At 35.7% G+C, this 20,014-nt stretch overlaps 1 protein-coding gene across 2 annotated transcripts in view; it reads right to left on the bottom strand.

The window, feature by feature from the left end:
• Nucleotides 1-631: 631 nt before the first annotated feature.
• The window catches only part of LOC145987817 (isoleucine--tRNA ligase, mitochondrial-like), a 54,516-nt gene continuing 35,133 nt past the window's right edge, over nt 632-20,014 (bottom strand). The window contains exons 10-17 of one of the 2 annotated variants that reach the window (XM_083122540.1): nt 16,914-17,052; nt 15,727-15,884; nt 13,898-14,041; nt 12,433-12,652; nt 10,672-10,778; nt 8,606-8,751; nt 2,486-2,676; nt 632-964 (exon numbers count right to left, since the gene is read on the bottom strand). In XM_083122540.1, coding sequence (XP_082978666.1) covers nt 743-964; nt 2,486-2,676; nt 8,606-8,751; nt 10,672-10,778; nt 12,433-12,652; nt 13,898-14,041; nt 15,727-15,884; nt 16,914-17,052 — 1,327 coding nt within the window. In that variant the 3' untranslated portion in view covers nt 632-742. The remainder of the gene's footprint in view (nt 965-2,485; nt 2,677-8,605; nt 8,752-10,671; nt 10,779-12,432; nt 12,653-13,897; nt 14,042-15,726; nt 15,885-16,913; nt 17,053-20,014) is intronic. The other variant, XM_083122539.1, reaches the window with a different exon arrangement.

Genomic DNA, 20,014 nt, shown 5'->3' with positions numbered 1-20,014 from the left:
TTTTCCCAACACTGTGTTAAATCTCTTAATTCTACACATTATTTCACTCTCAAGTTATTGATTTTGGATTTTCTGTAATAAAAACTGCTATTTTCACAAAATTTCACAGTTACAGCATTTACTTATAGTGTGGAAAATTTCAAGTACGAATCACGTTTGATCACAATCATTTGGAATTTCCTAACTATTCAGAATCCCAAGATGTCAGAAAATCATTTCCCGAAGTTGGGATCAGGATGGAAAATATTTCCCATTCTGCACATCCCTACTATTTGTAATTCCAGCTGATGTGACAACTTGGAGAGATATGTTAAAAGCACAAAACATGACCTACTCATGTATGCATTTAATAGCAGAAATAAATACACATGTCAATAGGTTAGGTAGTGCTGTTAGTGTAGCTTGCACAGCAGATAATAAATATGTAATATCATAAAAGTCAGTGCTGACAATATATCTCCAAGTTGCTAAAGCTATTCCTAGACCCCTTTTGGTGGAATTGCAGTGACATAAGCAGGACATCAACATTTTATCCCTTCTATGACTTATTCTTTTCTCTCACTCCTGAAGAAGGACCAAGGTCAGTCAGAAAATTCAGAAGACATAATAAGGTATGTTTTCTGATTTAATCTTGTTTTTTAATATGCTTCAATTACTACTGGATCAACACGAGGATGAAGATATACTTAAGAAAGGTATGAAATACAGTACACTGCCTATACATATATATTAACAACTTTTATTATACAAGTGAAGACAAAACATTAGAACATCTCTCACATACGTCTGAATCAGCTGCCGTAAACCTACGGCATCTCTCACACTTTTGCCTTGATGCTTGCCGAATTTCCACTTTGAAGTTCTCGGGATGACTCTCGTCATTACTTTCTACAACTTTTGCTCCTGAAACATTTAATATTTCTACTAGGGCAGAACTTGTACTTTCTTCTTCTGGCTGTAACACCTGGAAGATAACATTACCAAATAGATGAGTTTCTGTGTTGTGGAAAGTATGATTGATAAGGGCAGGTCAAGTGACGACTGAAAATTTAGATAGACAACTGTGAACAGCTGAAATTTAAACATAAGTAGCAATGGTTCACAGGGACATAGCGAAGATATTTTTTTGGAGGGGTGCAAACTTTGATAAAAATAAAACCTCATGTTGAAACTTGATAAGCAAAAATAACACTGAAAAAAAATCTTGCAATGTATCTGTTACTGTGTATATCAATTGTGACTACTGTATTAATAAGATACTGCTTTTGCCAGAAAAAAAATAAAAAAATAATGGGTGCCACGGTGGTCTAGTCAGTACACTATCTGATTGCCACGTAGGAGACCCAGGTTCAATTTCCGGGATGGGTGATCTAAGGTTGGAATTTTACCAGCCTTGTCCCCAAATAAAGCAGCTCTAGGGTTCACCCAGCCTCAAATCAATGGGTACCTGGGGGTAAAGGTGGCCAGAGTGTGGTGCTGATTACATCATCTCCAAAGTGGTCAAGATCGAGAATGCGTGGGGACGTACCCCCCAACCCCTAAAATGTGCCTTCATGATACAGTGCTATATGCAAGGGGAAATTTACATTTACCATTTGCCAGGATATTATCACACATTAAACTTACATAGCACAAAATTGAAAATTTTCATAATGTTTTTCACTGGATATCTGTGAAAATTTGTTACATGTAAAATTTGCAAAAAATATAAAAAAAAAACATGTAAAATACTAAATCTGCATTATTTTGAGATTGTGAAGAGCATGGTCCTTAAACAGAGCATGACTTTTTCAGAGGGTTTCAGTTACATTTAATTACTTAACAGTGGCCAAACTATAAAAGATAATGTTATTTTAAAATTCAGCACCCCAAAATCCATAAAGATTGGATACTTCTATTTCTTCATTTTATTTTAGGGCACTGCAATTTGGCAAAATTTTGGGAGGGGCATGGACCGATCAGTCCATATCTAGCCATGCCAGTGATGACTCATGAAACAATGAAAGTAGGAATTAACTGATTGTTTTCTTTTAAGCTTGGATTTTGCATGTACTCATACCTATATATGAGGTGTGATCAAAAAGTAATAACATTTTATGTAATACTCCTAATTTTGGTGGTAAAAATTCAATGCTTCATCAAAATCTGACTCTGAACTACCCTGCTCACATCAGCCACTGGGCAGCAACTGCTGAGCAGACAAATGTACCTACCCTGCATAGTACATGTGCATAGTATTTAATCACTGGCTGGATTCTCCTAGGAACTTTTGTGGTTCTTTGAACAACTACTTATCATCAATCGGATTGAAATAATTATTTATTAATTGCTCCTATGAAGGTGCTCAAAATAATGGGGGCAATACAGGTGGATGCCACCAATGGAAAGACTATAATGTAGAATCCATAACAGGGCAGCAGAGTTGCTCTTGTGGAAAACACAATTTTATATTGATTTTCTACATAGTTTATTAATCATAGCATACCTTGAGTTTCTCGCATAGGCTCCCAGTTGCAAATATTAGAGCATCATACTCCAAAGTATTTGTAGCTGGTGCTAATTTATTCACCATATCCTTCACTTGCAGAGCAGCGTCCATAACATTGGCAATCTCTGGCTGTTTCCATCCAGAATCAATAATTGGACCTTTCGTTCGGAATAATGACTTTTCATCCTCTATAAAGAAGAAAAAAAAACATTACTTAATTCTGGAAAAGCAGCAGAGACATCCTTGGTATTTGCAATTAAAATTATCCAATATGCCACCTGGTGAGACTTTCAGGAACCACTCCATGTACGACACTTTGCTGTGTTGATGTCGTTCACAGTATGGGGAATGTGCGGAAAAGTAACGTCTACTGTTCAGTTTTTGGTTTTAAATGCATTCATGGGTCGGAACAAGTGAAAAGTTTTCACGTGTTTCCACCTTGTGGAATTAACAAAATGAAATTTGTAAATAAATCAGGGAAAACATAAGTGATTGACAGAAGACTGGCATGGGGAAAAATGCAAAAATGCAGCAAGGAAATTACAAAGAATGTACGAGTTTTCTCACTTTATTTTTCGAAACCTGATTATACTCGTACATTACCATGAAAATAAAGTTTTAAATTTTACTTCACAAATAAAACATTTATTTTTCTCAAAAGTCATGAAGTGTGTTGTCCAATGTATCCAAGTAAGCAATGTATTATGGGGGAAATTTGGAACAGGCACAAGTATTCAGTGCAAAGGTGAAAATAGTTTGAGAATGAATTAGTATCTTAAATGTAACCAGAAAGAGAAAATGGACATGTTCTAATATTGCTGTTTCATTCAGTAAGATGTCATTTTTCACCGAAGATAGCCTGTAAACCTGATCATGAAATTGTGATTCTATTATTTATTATTAAACCAGCCTGTCTCTTTTGCGGAAGAACGGAAACAATATGTTTCACAATTTTCTCCTGCCCAGCTTTTCAAGTACAGGTCAATTGTTTTATTTTCAAATCATGTTCAATAGAACTAGTTACAACATGAGGTATAGATGATACAGCACTGCTTTGAAGGACCAGTGCTTGTACATGTTTTGTCTGTTTCTGTGTTATTTTTGCCCATCATAATTAAATGTTTCGTTCTCAGCACAGCTTCCCCATTATTATAGTTCCCGGTATTTACATCCTTTTTGCAATATACAAGGTGGCGCAAAAGAACACATGTTTTTGGAATAAGTGTAGCATCGTTGATTTTCAAGATACAAACGTTTTATTAACACCAAAACCATCAGTAAGAAATGCAGTTCGGATAGGTATACAGTGATGATTTACGTATGGAAGATGATGTCGAAAAGATGACGTTATTGTTGCTGTACCCACCATGTAATCTCATGTTTCGGCGATGTCTCTTGGCCCCCAAGCTCCCCAGATTTATCTGTCTGAGACTTCTTTCTGTGGGGTTACCTCAAGTCGAAAACCTCGTTCAGTCAACAAGCTGAAAGTTGCCATTCGTGAAGGAATTACAGCTGTGACAGACGAAATGTTGGCAAGGGCAATGCGGAACTTTGAGGAGAGGCTCCGGATGTGTGCTGCAACAATGACGTCATCTTTCCATACTTAAATCATCACTGTATATCAATCAAAACTGCATTTCATAACGATGGTTTTGGTGTTAATAAAACGTTTGTATCTTGAAAATCAACAACGTTATACTTATTCCAAAAACATGCATTCTTTTTGCACCACCCTGTATAAAAAATATTGCATAACTTCAACGTTTTTTCCATAACAGCCATGATCACGCGCTACTACGGACTGAACATAAACAAGGATGTATCCTACATAGAGCGGCCATATTGGAAGCGACACTAGCGCTCAGGTGGTAATTTTAATAGCAAATACTTTTGTCGATATTTTCCTAAAACAACATCACATGTAGCAAAGTTACTAACCATCACACATGCACATCCTTTTAACATGTATAGAAAAATCTGCAGGGATGTTAAAATACATGTATCTTAACATTTATAACTAGAAGTATGCACCGGGTACCAAAATATCAAAACAGAAGAAAAACATTTGACATTGAGATCTCAACTTCAGGAAGTAACGTTCTGATTCTTTTGATCATTAAAAGTCAGCAAATTTCAAAGGATCATTTGTTAAACATGTGGAATTCTGAAAGTTTTCTGCATTATAAATTTCTTGGATATGTCAGTTCTACTCAAGAAATCCGTAGATAGATAGATAGATAGACAGACAGATAGAGAGAAATAGATAGAGAGAGAGAGACACATGCAGAGAGAAACACACAGACACATGCAATAAAATTGTTATGAACACAACAATTTATAACTATTCCAATCAAACTGATAAAAATTTCAAGTGTCATATTAGTATCAGTATTGATTTCACATGGTATCAATGATTTGACAGTTTTCGAGACAGTTCAGCAGTGCCATGAAAGCAAGGGTGTAGGTTGCAAAATGTCACAACCTTTCAGCAGTGGCGGCGATTAAGGGGAGCAAGGGGGGCACTTTGCCTCCCCCCGACTTTTTGCCACTTTTGTCTATGCTAAACCTTAGCTACGAGGGAAAGTAAACTGTCCTTGCCCCCCCCCCCCCCTCCCCCGGTTTTGGCATCTTGCTCCCCTAGTTTTGGAATCCAATCGCCGCCACTGCTTTTCAGTAAAAAATATAGCATTTTAACTTCATTAAAATGCCAGCAAGATGAATAAAGGAACAGAAAAATCATCTCTGAATACACCATCACCATCATCATCATCCCTTGCCGTTTCCTGCCTCTGGCTAGGTCGGCATAGAAGTCGATCCTCTCCATTTTTCCATGGTCTTCACCACTCCTGTCTTTCCATGGTATTCCAATCTTGTACTCTTCTCCTAACACTCTCGACTATCTGCTCTTTCCACAGACATCTTGGTCTCCCTCTTGGCCTTATTCCCACTCCTTGTGCATCATAAGCTCTTACTGGTAGTCTTTCAGCATCCATCCTCTTCGTGTGTCCTCATCTGTGCCTGATCTATCCTGTCCTGAAGCTTCACCACACCCACTGTCTGTCGGATCTCCTTATTCTATCCCTTCTAGTCTTCCCCAATATACTCCTTAAAAATTTAATCTCCACTGCCTGCATCTTTCTTTTGTCTCTCTGTCATTGTCCAAGTCTCTGCGCTGTACATAATTTTTGGCACGTAGTATGTGTTATATATTACCTTCTTGCATTTCATAGGTACATCCCTGTTCCATATTCATCTTCGAATGCTTTGATATAGTCCACCACCCACCCATTTATCCTCTTCTGTTTATCTCCTCATCTATTCTTCCACTTCTCTCAATTATGCTTCCTAGATATTTGAAGCTCTTCACTACCCTCAACTTTCGTGTTCATCTTCATTCTTGGTTCATTTCTGGCTCTGTTTCATGTTGTTATTAGCACCTCGCTCTTTTCTGCACTGAATTTCATTCCTGCTCTTCTGATTTACTCATTCCACTTATCAAGTTGTCTCTGTACTTCTTCTTCCCTGTTTCCCCATATTACTACGTCATCACCGAACAACTGGGCCTTCATCTCTTCCTCACCTTTTCACTAATCACATCCATTGTAATTATGAAGAGCAGTGGAGAAAGAGCACTTCCCTGTTTTAGTCCATTACTTATGCTGAACCACTCCGTTTTTCCCACAGGTGTCTTTCACACAGCTCTGGTTGAGTGCTCTGCACTCTACACACTCTCTCTTCCTTGACTCCTTTCTTAGAGCCTTCTAAATCCTTGTTCTGTGCATGCCTTTCCTGTATTTGCCTCATGGTGAATATCAGATCTACTGTTGATCTGCCTCTTCTCAATCCATACTGTTCAGCTCTGTAACTTCCTTTATTCTTTTCTCTAATATTTTCTCATACACCTTTGCTGAGTGGCACGTTAATGTTATTCCTCTGTAGTTTTTACATTCCCTTCTGTCACACTTCTTGAATATGGGAACTTTTAGTCCCTTTGTCGAATCTCCTGGCACTTCTCTCTCTTGCCACACTGTTTTCAACACTTTGTACAATCACTGCACACCAATCACTCCTGTTCCTAGTATCATTTCCACTGGCACTTCATCTACTCCAGGTGCGCTATTTCTCTTCATTCTCTTCAGTGCTTCCTCCACTTCTTTCCACGTGAGATTCACTTTTTCCTTCACTTCTTCATGTTCATTTCCTTTTTTCACGTTCAGCAATTTCTCGAAATAATTTCTCCACATTCTTATTTCTTCATCCTCTTCTACAACATTTCCTCTTTCATCACTTAGTTTACAGCTGTCTCCTCCTTCTCTTCTCCTTTCTCTCACTAATCCACACAATACTTTCTTGTTCCCACCTACATTTTCTTCTAGCTATTTGGCCCTTTCTTCCATCCACTTTCTTCTTTCCTCCTTTACTACTGATCTTGCCTCATTCTTCATTTCCACGTACTCTTTTCATGCATTTTGCGATTTAAATTTAAACCATTTTCTAAATGCATCATTTTTGTTTTCACTGCCTCTCTAGTTCTTTCATTCCATTATGGTGTTTCTTTCTTTTCTTGCGTGTCCTTCCACATACCTTTTTGACTGCCTCTACTAATTCTGTTTTAAATCTTATCCATTCTGTGTTTCTACTCCTTTGGGTTCATCTCTTGGCACTTTAGTTCGCAATATTTCTTGATATTTCTCTTTAATCATCTTATCCTTCAATTTCCACTCTTATCCTTCTCAATTGTTCCTCCTTTCTATCTTTTATTTTCCATCTCCTCATATCTGCTATTAGTAGCCTGTGGCCACTGTCTAAGTTCTCGCTGGGTATTACTTTAATGTTGTTCATTATCTTCTTTACTTCCTTGTTTACCAATATATAATCTATTACAGAGTTTTGTTCATTATTCCAACTGTATTTTGTAATTTTATGGTTGTCATATTTCTTCTTAAACCAACTATTACATACTAACAGTGTGTTTCTCTTACAAAAGTCCAGTAGCCTCCATCATTTCTCATTCCTCTGTCCCCATCCATCTGCTCCAAGTATTTCCGTATACCCTTTCCAGTCTCTTCCCACTTGTACATTAAAATCAGCTATCACAATTTGCCATTCCTTTCCTACATGTCCTTCCAAGTCTTCTTCAAATTTTTCTTTCTCCTCCCTTGAACATCCTGTTTGTGGGGCACACACTTAAATTATTTCTATTACTTTTTCTCTTACATTCAATTTACAATCAATTTAATTTCTCCTCTTCCTTTCCATTTCGTTTTGCTCATTCATAAGGGGTCGCGGGTTTGATACCCGGTGGAGGCACATAGTGGTTCAGATTCCACTTTAAACTGTAGGTTCAGTCCCGATTAGCCTTACTGTGCACAAAGGACTTAAAACAGCAAATGAATCAATCAATCGTTTTGCTCATTCCAAAGATGTTGATTCCTCTTCTCTCCATTAGATCTACAATTTCTTCAGTCCTTCCTGTCAGTGTTCCAATATTCAATGTCCCTATTCGTAGTCTGCGTAGTCTCCAATTTCCAGTCCGGCTTGCTTCTCTCTTTCTCGAATTATTCATGTTTTCGGCTGTCCACTAATCGGGCCTGTCACAGCCTACACCTGGGTTGTGGGGCTGCCACCTGTGGGTTCTCAGGTACACCCTTGTTTTTCTGTCGGGATTCCAACTCCTTTAGCCTTTCTGGGCAGTGGGGGCAGTGGGGGCAAACACTTTTATGGTGGTTTTTATTCGCCATGACACAAGGCTGTTGATGGGTATCTGTGGTAGTTGCTGAGTATGTCCATGCCACTGGACACTCACTCTCCCACACACTGATAGCCTTGCCACCTTGGTCCGGGACTGCTTATTTGGGTTCCCCCTTATTCACAGCTTCCCTTCATACCTGAGGGGATTTTACTATCCACCACCTGTGACCCATCCAGTAGCTGAGGCTCGCAAAGGATTACTTATACCTTATCATTTATAAATATTCAGAACTAATTTAAATTGTTACAATGTTCAAGTATCAGTATTGGTGGGAATTGGTAGGTGTATCTGCACAGATTTCAGTTGAGTCTTATTTGATACCTGAAAAGAATACAGATATAATACATATGCATATGAGGACTAACCCTTTTTAACAGGATAATGTAGAAATGCTTCTTCTACAAGATGTGGTATTATAGGTCCAAGGCACCATGTTACAACTTGGAAGATATTGTTCAATGTATACTGGCAAGACAGACGTCCTCGACTCCCTGCAGGATCACAATATAACCTAAAAATAGCATAATCTTAGCATAGAGAGAGTACCGACAAAATAACTTTTGCGAAGGTACAAGATAAAATATGTAGAAAAACAACATTATACCTGGTTGCATCAGAGATACAATGTTTGTCCCAGACCATGGCCTCCCAGCAGCTGGGTCATGCATCGGCAGCGTGCCAAGTTCTGTCATTGCTGTCTTATTTGCTTTTGAGACAAGAGTCTGTTACTTATGCTTACAAGTAGGCTTGTCAATTGCCCTCACAATATTACATCAATTCCCTTACCAGGAATAGAATCTAATACTGTTAGCACCAAAGACGAGAGTGCTCATTCGGCAACACAGGAGCTCAAATGCGAACTACTACAATAAAATAAAGATAGTATGCTTAAATTGTGACTCAAAATCCAAGAGCACTGCCCTTACAGTATTTTATGGTACACATTTAGTACAGACACTACAACTGAATACTGTTTAATGGAGATGGGGACATATTATTAAAAAATATCACTAAAGGAATATATAGCAGAATCCTGATTTTGAGTTTCTGGTTTTAACATTTTCCTGCATATCAGTGTTCTTAAAAGTTGTATGACTACTGTTGGATATTACAAAATAATGCAACAAAAGTTACTATTAAAGTGGTTTTTATCCTTGGGGGCATTTCATCCTGGTTCTCCAGAACTTTTTACCTCACAATTCTAAGATGGTATACATACATATATATACACACACACATGTAAAAACCTTGCATGACCAGTTACTACACAAATTACATTACATTATATTACATAATCTACATTATACATTCAATCCTTTTGAACCCAATAAAGAATCAAAGTTCCACTATATCAGTTTTTCAGTGAAATTGATGATAATTTTACCAATACAATATGTCTATAAACAGTTTATAATTGTGAACGTAATCCCTCATTTTGATATTGTGTCTTGAATATTCTTGTATTCAGATTTGGTAACAAACTTCTGACAGCATCTTCTTTTACTATTGTAAAACTCAAGAAAGTCATACAATAATTAAGAGGAGATGAATCTATGATTCTAGTTCCTCATGAAATGAGTGTAATTTTGTGTCAGATCAATACAATACTATGCATTGGTGTTAATAAATTTTACATCACCATGCCTGTCATTAAATTTTAAATATACAAATACTTGCATCATAACAGAAATCTGCACAAGTATCGATACCAATATTTGTAATGGATTGAAGTAATATCAGTGCAGCCTCTCTTATCCCCTCCACTAAAATAGCCTATAAAGTATGCAAGCACAAGTAACACTTTCCCCTTCTTTCAGGTACGTAACATAATCAGCCCCATCAATGAAAAAACACCCGAGACAACAACCACGCTATCAAAAAAGTACATGCTAGACGTAACTCAAACTCTGTTCGATACTAAACTAAGGTAGCATATGTCATAATTCACTTTTGGCACAAATTAAACAAGGACAACAGGCAGGTACACCACGTTTCGCTGTAACAGCTAGTACTGAAGTGTTGATTACAGTGCAGAGATGAACTGGCTATGGTAGTGCAACTACCAGCTTGCAGAAAAACAACACAATCCAGAATCCCACCAAGCAGTAATCCAACAGGTTTCAAGTGGACAGTGGCAATTGATAAGTCACCATTAAATCATTAGAATTTAATTTTAAGTGAACCATGACAAAAGTTTGTTTTAAGTCCACTTTAATGCTCAGTTAGGCTAATTGAGACTAGACCTGCAGTTTAAAGTGCAATCTGACCACTATATGTCAGCCGGGAATTGAACCTGGGAATTCTTGATTACAAGGCAATGGGATGCCCCAAGTCAGCCGTGAGTGCTGGTTGAAGTTTGTAATAAAATTTATGTGATTGGACAAAATACATGAAGAACATTTGTAAAGACAAGATCATAAGCATCACTCACCTGTCTTTTATCACATGACAGTAGAATGCAGACACATCACTAGTAACGAAATTTACAGCTGCTTGGCACACTTTATTGTATTGAAAGCCATTATAGTGGTTTATCACCTGAAACAGTAAACATTCACTCATTGTCGTTAAAAGTACTCTGCAAATACCACCATTACAATGAATGTGTATATACTTAATTATATTTGACCCTAACACTGCCCCCACCAGAGCTTGAAGAATGATGGTATAATCTTAAGGTTTATCTGGAACTTGAGCCCCTAAAAGCACAAGGCTGTCTCAAAAATAGGAAAGAAATCTGTTCTATAAACAGATTCATTCCGAAATACTGCTAGAGCATTTCAGAGAATTTTGGGTGGATTGAATAGCCTGTTCTAAAGATATTTACTACAAAAATGTTGCATCTAACTAGGACATCCACGAAGAAGCTCATAGAAATGCAGCTATAATGGATTATTCTGAAATAGATTTGATTGATTGATTGAATTGGTGTTTTAAGTCCACTTCATGCACAGGAAGGCTAATCGGGACTGGGCCTACAGTTTAAAGTGGGATCCGAACCACTACGTGCCTCCACATTGATTACACAGCGATGACGTTACCACTATGCCATCGGGGAGGCTGTTCTGAAAAAGAATCATCACTGGTACAGGTTCAAGTTGTCAGCTTTATTACTGTGATGACTAGATCTAAGAAGTTCATGAACTAAAAAGAATTTTCAAAATGACCTTTAAAATGACTATTTTCTTAAAAACGAGGCCTATACAATCCCAGTAGATATTAATATGCAAGCTTCAATAATTTTTATAAATTTTGCATCATAACTCATTTTGGTGCTGTGTGAACTTCCTAACTATACACCTGTACAGTTGTAGAATCAGGGCAAAATCGCCATTGTTAGGAACTCATTAAAAAACTCACTAAAAATCCTACAACTTATACCCTGTCCTGAAAAACAACCTTACATTGTGAATGGCTACTGATTTTTACCATTACATGGTGATTCTGCCAAAATAAATAAATAAATAAAAATCATAATAAATATAAAATTTTGGGTTTCATGATTCCACAACTATTTTCTGCTGACTGCAAATACCTTGGTAGTGTAAGCTTTTGAGGTTCCAGGCAACGGACACCAAAAGAATTAAAGCCACTTTTAAAATAAGATCTAGTGGTTACTTGGAGTATTATGAAGTACAAGTAATTCTAAATAATTATTCATTACAAATTATGATAGCTCAATGTATATGTTATGTTTTGCATAAATTATAACTGTCTTGAGTAATTTTAAGTTATTTATTTACTTATTATAAATTGTTTAGGTTGTCATTGCATGATAGCTGGTCATTCCACCAATATGATAATGGGATCTAGTTTTTATACTTTTTAACCTGTTTTAAGCCAATCTTAACAATTTCAATCTTTTTAACAACAAATTTCAAACAAATCTCCCATCTCTAAGTATTGAGGTTGATTTGTAAATTAGGACAACCACAAAACAAAAGGTAAATGTTGTGACTTGGCTTTCACGAATTTGAAGATCAATGGTGTGAAATATCATTTTCTTTTTTAATTCTATGTACCTCAATTGTCAGATATTCATATTAGTATTTGAATCAGTATCAATATTCAGTTACAAAAAAGTACTGAACCAGATTACAGTATGTAACATACCTTTTAGAATATCAGAACCTCTATAATACTCTCAAAAAATGCCTGCAGTTGAACACATAAACAAATAAATAGCACTTACTTGATGGTAAAAGTTCCACAGAAGATGCAACATGTAGGCATCAAGAATCTGAAGAGAAGTTTCACTTGAAGTTTTAGAATTTGGCACATAATCATGCAGTGAACCAAGAATAAATCGCAAAATGATGCGAATTTTATGTACATTATCAGCACTCTCCTGGAGTACTGAAGGCACCACTGTGATATTCGTGTGCTGCACTGCATGAGATGCAACCCACCATCTGAAATTAAAACAAGCAACCTGACGAATATACAGTGGGACCCCGATTTTACTTTCCTCGGTTTTGCATTTTCCCGCATATTAAGTTTTTTCAGCTTCGTCCCCTGAAAAACGTAAAATCGAGGTTCCACTGTATATGCACTTTCAGCACTAAGCATACACAGAAATATGTCTAGGTTTGGATTCATTATCTTTGCAATGATTCAATAACAAGTAAGCACCCTGGAACATTATCATTATGTACATGGATCATTTCACAAGTTTCCCTGACTTTTCCAGGTTTTCTACTATTGTTGAATGAATTTCCAGATTATTCAGCAGTGTTTTAACTCATTTCAACTCAGTTTGCAAATATATTTTTAAGAGTAGAAATGTGAAGTAATTCACTCCAGATGCAAGAAAAGCCATATCGTTAAAACAGCACCACTTGCATACTTTTATTTTCTTTTAAACAGTTTCTAACCATCCTCTGGTCAACCATTTTATCCACAGTACTTTTTACTATCACCTTTCTTGCCATAATAATGTCTAAAAATATGTAATCAAAACTTCTAAAACAGCAACAAATCACTAATTAATAGAATAAATGGAGATCCTACTAATCAAGATGACTAAATTTAACAGTAAATCTTTACCTATACTATTAGTATAGGCAGCAGCTAAATGTGGACATCTGCCAACCCTACCATGAGAGGTTGATTTTCACTGCATGTCTTCTTACTAATTCATATTATTACTTCTTTTGTATTATACATTATACACTCAAAAAAATGCAGGAGTTTCTTATCTGCATTTGAATTTCACCTTCCCTCACGCATTCCTGCTCTTTATGTTATTTTTTTTATTATTATTTACATGTTCCTACAAAATGTGAAATCAGGGTTCCAGTAGTATGATGTGGCACACCCCGGCACTTTCTTTAATAGCTCAGAATGAAATATGATAATCAATTGTGTTTTTGAAACAACTGTAAGCAAATATGTTCAAATGTACAATCATAATGAATATACCACAGTGATTGTAGTAGCTCAAATGGTTAACTTTGAATATACTTGTGTTCCTGTAGCAAAATCAACTTATGAAGAATATTTGAACTTTTTGCCCACAGGACAAAAGCAAGTGAAAAGCAATCCATAAAAAGTGTCCGATTTACCTCCTTGACTCTCAAAATACAGTTGGAATATGATCATACTTGAAATAATAAAGCACAATGGATCTTAACAGCACATAATTTCCAGCATATTACCTTAAAACATCGACTCCAAATGCAGGTTGCTTTTTAAGATCCTTCCCTCCTTCTACAACCTCTTTAGGGTTCACAACATTTCCTAAAGATTTTGACATCTTTCTTCCTTTTTCGTCTAATGTAAAGCCATGAACAAACACTTTCCTACAAATACAAAAGAAAAAACTGTTTTTACTGTATATAACTATAGCATTCTACTAAATGACTACAATGCAACATTATGAGATCTATAGGGTTGAACTAGTAATTATTAGATACAGAACTAACAGCATTTTAAAGTCACTCAGAATACTCAAGTAGGGACCTTCATCTTACAGTATTCATTAGAAAAACACATTTTCAAAAAACAAGCTGTACACAATATTGAAAACACACAAGTTAAGACTTGGATCTTTATGTACTAAAACTTGCAAAATAACATAAGTATGTAGAAAAAATTGCCAATTTCTGTATTCCTGGGTTGTTTTATAGGTTCAAGAGGATTTCTCAGAAATTCTGTCAATGACACACTGCAGACTCCATCATAATAATTTAAAAATTATTGAATGTTTAGAGAAATCATATTTTGAAATGTTTGTCCCACAAATATATGCTTTACGAAATGAAATGAAAACTAAATGTAAAAATAAGTAATACACTTAAAGTATGTAAAAATATCTAATATGAAATTCATGTATGTGGTTCTTAACATTGTAATTCTCAGACATTTGTCATTATTTCTTGGCTACATAACAAGAAACATTTTGTAATTGCATAAAAATCCATTTTCATCCACACTTATCCCTAGATTTTTGTACTCAGTACAGCACTTCCGAGAGAGAATTCCAAAATTAATCAGTGTATTCTTGCTTGGGGCTTCAGGTCTTACAAATTAGAACAACAAAAACCGAAAAAAAAATCTGCTTAAAACATTACTTACACCATATTCTGTGGAAAAATGTAATATTACGCCCCTAATACAAGACTAATGGCCATGAAAAAACATAGATTTAGCTGACTAGAAATTTGTGAATCACTTCTTTTATTGGAAACCAATTGAGACTTAAAAGAGCATCATTTTACCTAAACTCTCCTTTATGCCATTGAAAACTGCCAGCAGGGAGCATGTAGGGGGTGGAAACTAGCCAAACAATAATAATTACCAACTTACCATATCTTAAAAAAAATACTGGGATTTCATTTAAAAATTATATTTTCTCAGCTCAACAATCCTTACAGCCTTAACCAAATCTCGAAATGAAGAAGTACACACTTAGACCACGAAAAGTAGCAATTTTAACAACCACTGATTTTCTGATGGGCCACTCACAAGAATATGTTTGACTTCTTAGGCAGCTTTCAGACTGAAGTGCCAAGCAACATGTGACACAGCCACAAACTGAGCACACCAGAATAGGTACTGTAGGTCATGCATTCACCGTGAGCTGGCCCCCGTCGCAGAGTCGTTAGCACTTTACCCTACGATGCCAGGGGTCCAGGGTTCGAATCCCGGCCTGGGCATGGATGTTTGTAAGTATCCATTCATCAATTTTATCATATCATCACTCATTCACATCTTCGCAAATTAGCCAAAAGTGGCACAAAAAGCGAAGTGAAATAAAGCAAATCAATCAATCAATTACTGACCGCGAATGCATCCATAACAGCCTGAGACAAAGACCCAGTCTGAGTGGCAAGTAAACATCATATGCAGCCAGTATGAAAGGTTGCATCTATTTCTGGAGGTTTGTGTCTAAGTAAAGAGTGTAGCTTGTCACTTGGGTCCAAAAGCTCACTTACAATGCTATGGCTATGTTTTATAATAAAGCAAGCCGAAAATTTGTCTGTACCTGTATGGTGGCTGCTCTCTCAATGCAACAGATGTAAGTAGGGAAGACTGGAACCATCCTGTAAACTGGTCAAGACCTTCAAGATAGAGATCAGCTACTTTCTCTTGTAGCACTGAAGACCAAGAAAGTCCACTATCAAACCAAATGTCAAGGATATCCTACATAAAAATAAAATTCAAATTCATCTCCATCCTCCAACATGAAAGTTACAAGTGTGCAATACATGTACAATTGCAAAGTGAGGTGCATATATACTTGTACCATACAACAGTAAGAGCCTATGAAATTTGCAATATCAATTCATAAATGTATACTTATTTCCTACTGTGTGTGTGTTTTCACACTATAATCAATAAAATAGTGAAAAAATTTGAAATCCACTATCATGCTTTCACATTCTTCCTCCTACCTTTATTATGTTTCAGCTAATTATTCACATAGGAATGGGAAACATAAATTGGTATTCACATTAATCAATATTTTGGCACATCAATATATGAGTTTATCAGTAATGTTCTCTATAATCCTGATCTGATACTTTATAAATAATAGTGACGGGGCAGATTTACATGGACAGGCTTGTCAGTGTATTGAGTTGCCAATAGTTTTACAAATAATTTTGTTCACTATGGTAAAGGATAATCATATTCTGTAAAATATTAAGATATAGTAATAACATACAATCAAACATAATTTTAATGTGACAATAATCGTAGATACATATGTATACATTTAATATATTCACCTAGGTAGTTTCAGCCCACAATCACCTTGATTCCATTTTCATATATCACTGTGTATGGATGTGTATTAGAGTAAACTACCTTTTATCATGGAGGTGATAACTATGTTCACATAAGCTTCAATTTCACTGCATATTTCACTTCATGATCCATATTTGAGGGCCTACTACCACAGACAAATGACTGTTATACATGGTACTACCTGGCTTCGAGTGTATGCCACTCATTTTACCTGGTCAAGCATTACTTGCTTAAGATGTTACGGTGAGTGAAGAGCTTTCAATTCTGTATGTTACTTACCGTTGTCCACGTGAATTATTGGGTGCTCAAACAAAAACCTCTTGCTGCAACATTCTAATCAATATCAAACACTCCTGGGAATCCACTAAAGTTAAATCAGAAACAAATAGTAACAAATTCGTAAGAAAAAATAATTAAAACTACCTCTCCTTTCTCAAAATCAGAAGCACTAATGCCACTTTCCTTGCACACCTCCTCATTCACAAGTTCTTTCACAGGAAGGGTCCACCAAAAGTCTGTTCCATATTTGTCAAGAAGCTTGCATAAATGACTGATAGATGACCTGTAAAATAATTATTAAAGCAATAATTTAAAGTCTAATTTTCTGCACTAGGGTATGATTTGATTTTTGTTCTTTAGCGTTGCTTTTCCTCTGCCACTTTTGGCTAATCACGATAAGGATAAGTGATGATATGATAAAATCGATGAAAGGACAATCACAAACAACACCAATGCCCAGGCTGGGATCCCTGGTGTTGTAGCATGCTGTGCTAAACACTTCGCCAAGGAGGTCAGTTTTTGCACTAACTTTAGGATTTCTAACAGAGACTGAGCAATGTGAAATTTTAGTTGATAAAAAATAAAGTACTTTTTACCAATAACTAACATTCTACCTATCTGGTGTAAAAATGACAAACATTCCTTGAATAGCATGTAATGTATGTAATCAGATAACTGTAATGAGTTTTGTCTTAGAAAATGAATCCACGTATATTGAAATTTTCTTTTTACAAAATTAAAGCACATGAGACACCTTTACTATTGCTTTACACACACACATACATACATATAAAAATAATAACAAAATTGCAGATTTATGCATACAATCAGTGTTTATAAATATATCAATAAAAAAACTGGTTATAATTTTAACATACCTATACGGGCTGATAATAATAAGAGTGCAGATTTATCTGTCCCTTCTGTAATTCTTAGTAACTATATACATATAATTCCAACGAGGATGGTAGCAGTGGCTACCGAAATAGAAAATAACTTAAAACAGCTTCGCGTAAAACGTGAGTACCTGAATTATCTATTGCCGCGTCTCTCATTCCCATAGTATGAATATATCCATATGTTAAAAGTAATAATGATCTTTGATACAAATAGAGATTTTCAATAATCTAAAAATGAAAGTGGAATAGATCAAGTTTACTCAGAGTAGAGTTTAAATCATGATGGCCTGTTTACTGGTACTCAAAATATAGCTCATGAAAACTCCTTCTTTTAGGGAAGAAAACTACTGAACATTGGACACCCAGTTCTTGTATCGTTCACATGCCAATGATAATGATACACTGAAAGAAATGTAGAAAATATCAAACAATGGGAAAGATTAAATCAATTTTATGCATAGATAGGTAGAGGCATGCATATTTAGTTTTTGACGAAAACACGAAATGTGAAATAACACATTGTAATGTTAATCTTTCATGTTTCTGAAAGGTGAGAGATGTATTTTCCTACCCTGGTTTGTCACGAAATGATGCGAAATGAACTTCAAAATGAGAAATAGGCTCTTAAACAAGAAATTTGCAGTTTATATACTGACGCTAAACTTTCTGAAGTCTGAATTATCCTGTGAGTTATGCAATTCATGGAAAATTGATTAATTTTGCTACAAACATTTGAGAAGCAAAAATGGACTCCTTTATACAGGAATAAACTTAATATTCTGGTAATGATTAAATGTGCCATTACAAGGGATATGTTTATTTTGTGTAATAGTGCAGTTTTTAAATCAAATTTAGGATTTTTAAAACCAAAATGTCATTTTATATACCGCTTTTTCACTGATATAACAGCAAAATTTCATTTTATTTACAGCTTTTGAACCCGAAATTGACTGTTTTTGTACCGAAATTTTGCTTTTTTATTTACCAAAAATATGTGCCTCTACAGATAGGATACTCAGGACTGGGACTACAGTTTAAAGCAGGGCTCGAAAAATTCCGGTCACCAGGTTGCCATGGCGACTAAAACTTTCAGCCTGCCGATTGTGATCTTTTGCTGTAATATGCATGAAATTTTGAAGATTCTAAGTTCAAATTGCAGTACAGCGTAAGTTAGCATTTTTTTTTTATCAACGTTGTGAACATTCCATAGAATCTGTAACAATTTCTTTCTCTTTGCCCCCATTTCCTACTTTCTCAAATGATTTAGCGATGTTTTGAATAACGTGATGCTCAGCTTCTTATACAGAATGTTTCAAAAGACGCAGAACCCAAACTTTGAAAATGTATATCATGAAAACCGTAAGAGATATTTACACCGTGTTTTCTGCATTATAAAGCCTCATCCATTGATATATTTTTCACTGCATAAAATTATCAGTTTACGCCATACAAAAAAATTAGATAAATTAATAACTGGAGCAAGGCAGCGTTAAAATTTTTCCAGAAATGCACTTTTGAGTGAGAAAAATATGTAAGAAATTATCGAAGGGTCATAATTAGATGTCTGATGACTGATGCTATGTCAATCTGCCATTTACGACAAATAAGGGTCATGTGCAACATTTGATGGATTTTTGACTGACGATTTTATGATTTGAGTGAAAAGTGACATTTTTGGGACATATCTCTGTAGATGGCAACACTAGCAGGTCGAAATATTGTCAACACACACACGCAACATGTGTCTAAGTATTGGCCATACATTTACATGAAAAATCATAAATCAAGATTTTGTGCCGAAATTGAACTCTTGAGAAAATCCTAGAAGCCCCTGGTTATCCTGAATTCTCTTCGCTCAACTTCGCCGCTACTATGCCTGTTTTTTTTTATTGATTCAGCATGGCGTATACATTGGAGCATCGCGTGTGCTTTGCTGAAGAGTATGAGGTTTAATGAACTATACAAGAAACTTCAGGAGCCCAAAATGAGTCTCCTAAATCTTGTATGAGGTTACAACCACCGAAATGAATGTTCCTCGCCTCAGTATTGATAAAGATTTCGCGCAATAAGTAGCGAGTTGTGACTCCCAATGTCAAGGCGTGCTGTGAACAGAAACTTAATCTTCAAACATGTTACAAATCTATTCAATTTGCAATTTCTTAAAAAAATAATATTCAGTCAATATAAACTAACTAACAATACTTCTAAAATTATGCTTTCACAAATAAGCCAGAAATCAAACTTTCGAACAATTATATATTCTTCACAATTTAAGGAACTTATATTTGGAATGCATGGCCATGCCTACGAGTACATTTACATTGCCTTTTCTTTTATACAATGCTC

This window comes from Lepisma saccharinum, chromosome 5 (genome assembly GCF_977018435.1).
Source record: "Lepisma saccharinum chromosome 5, izLepSacc3.1, whole genome shotgun sequence".
Taxonomy (NCBI): Eukaryota; Metazoa; Arthropoda; class Insecta; order Zygentoma; family Lepismatidae; genus Lepisma; species Lepisma saccharinum.
The sequence above is the reverse complement of the archived record's forward strand: the minus strand, read 5'-3'. Positions and strand labels throughout refer to the sequence as shown.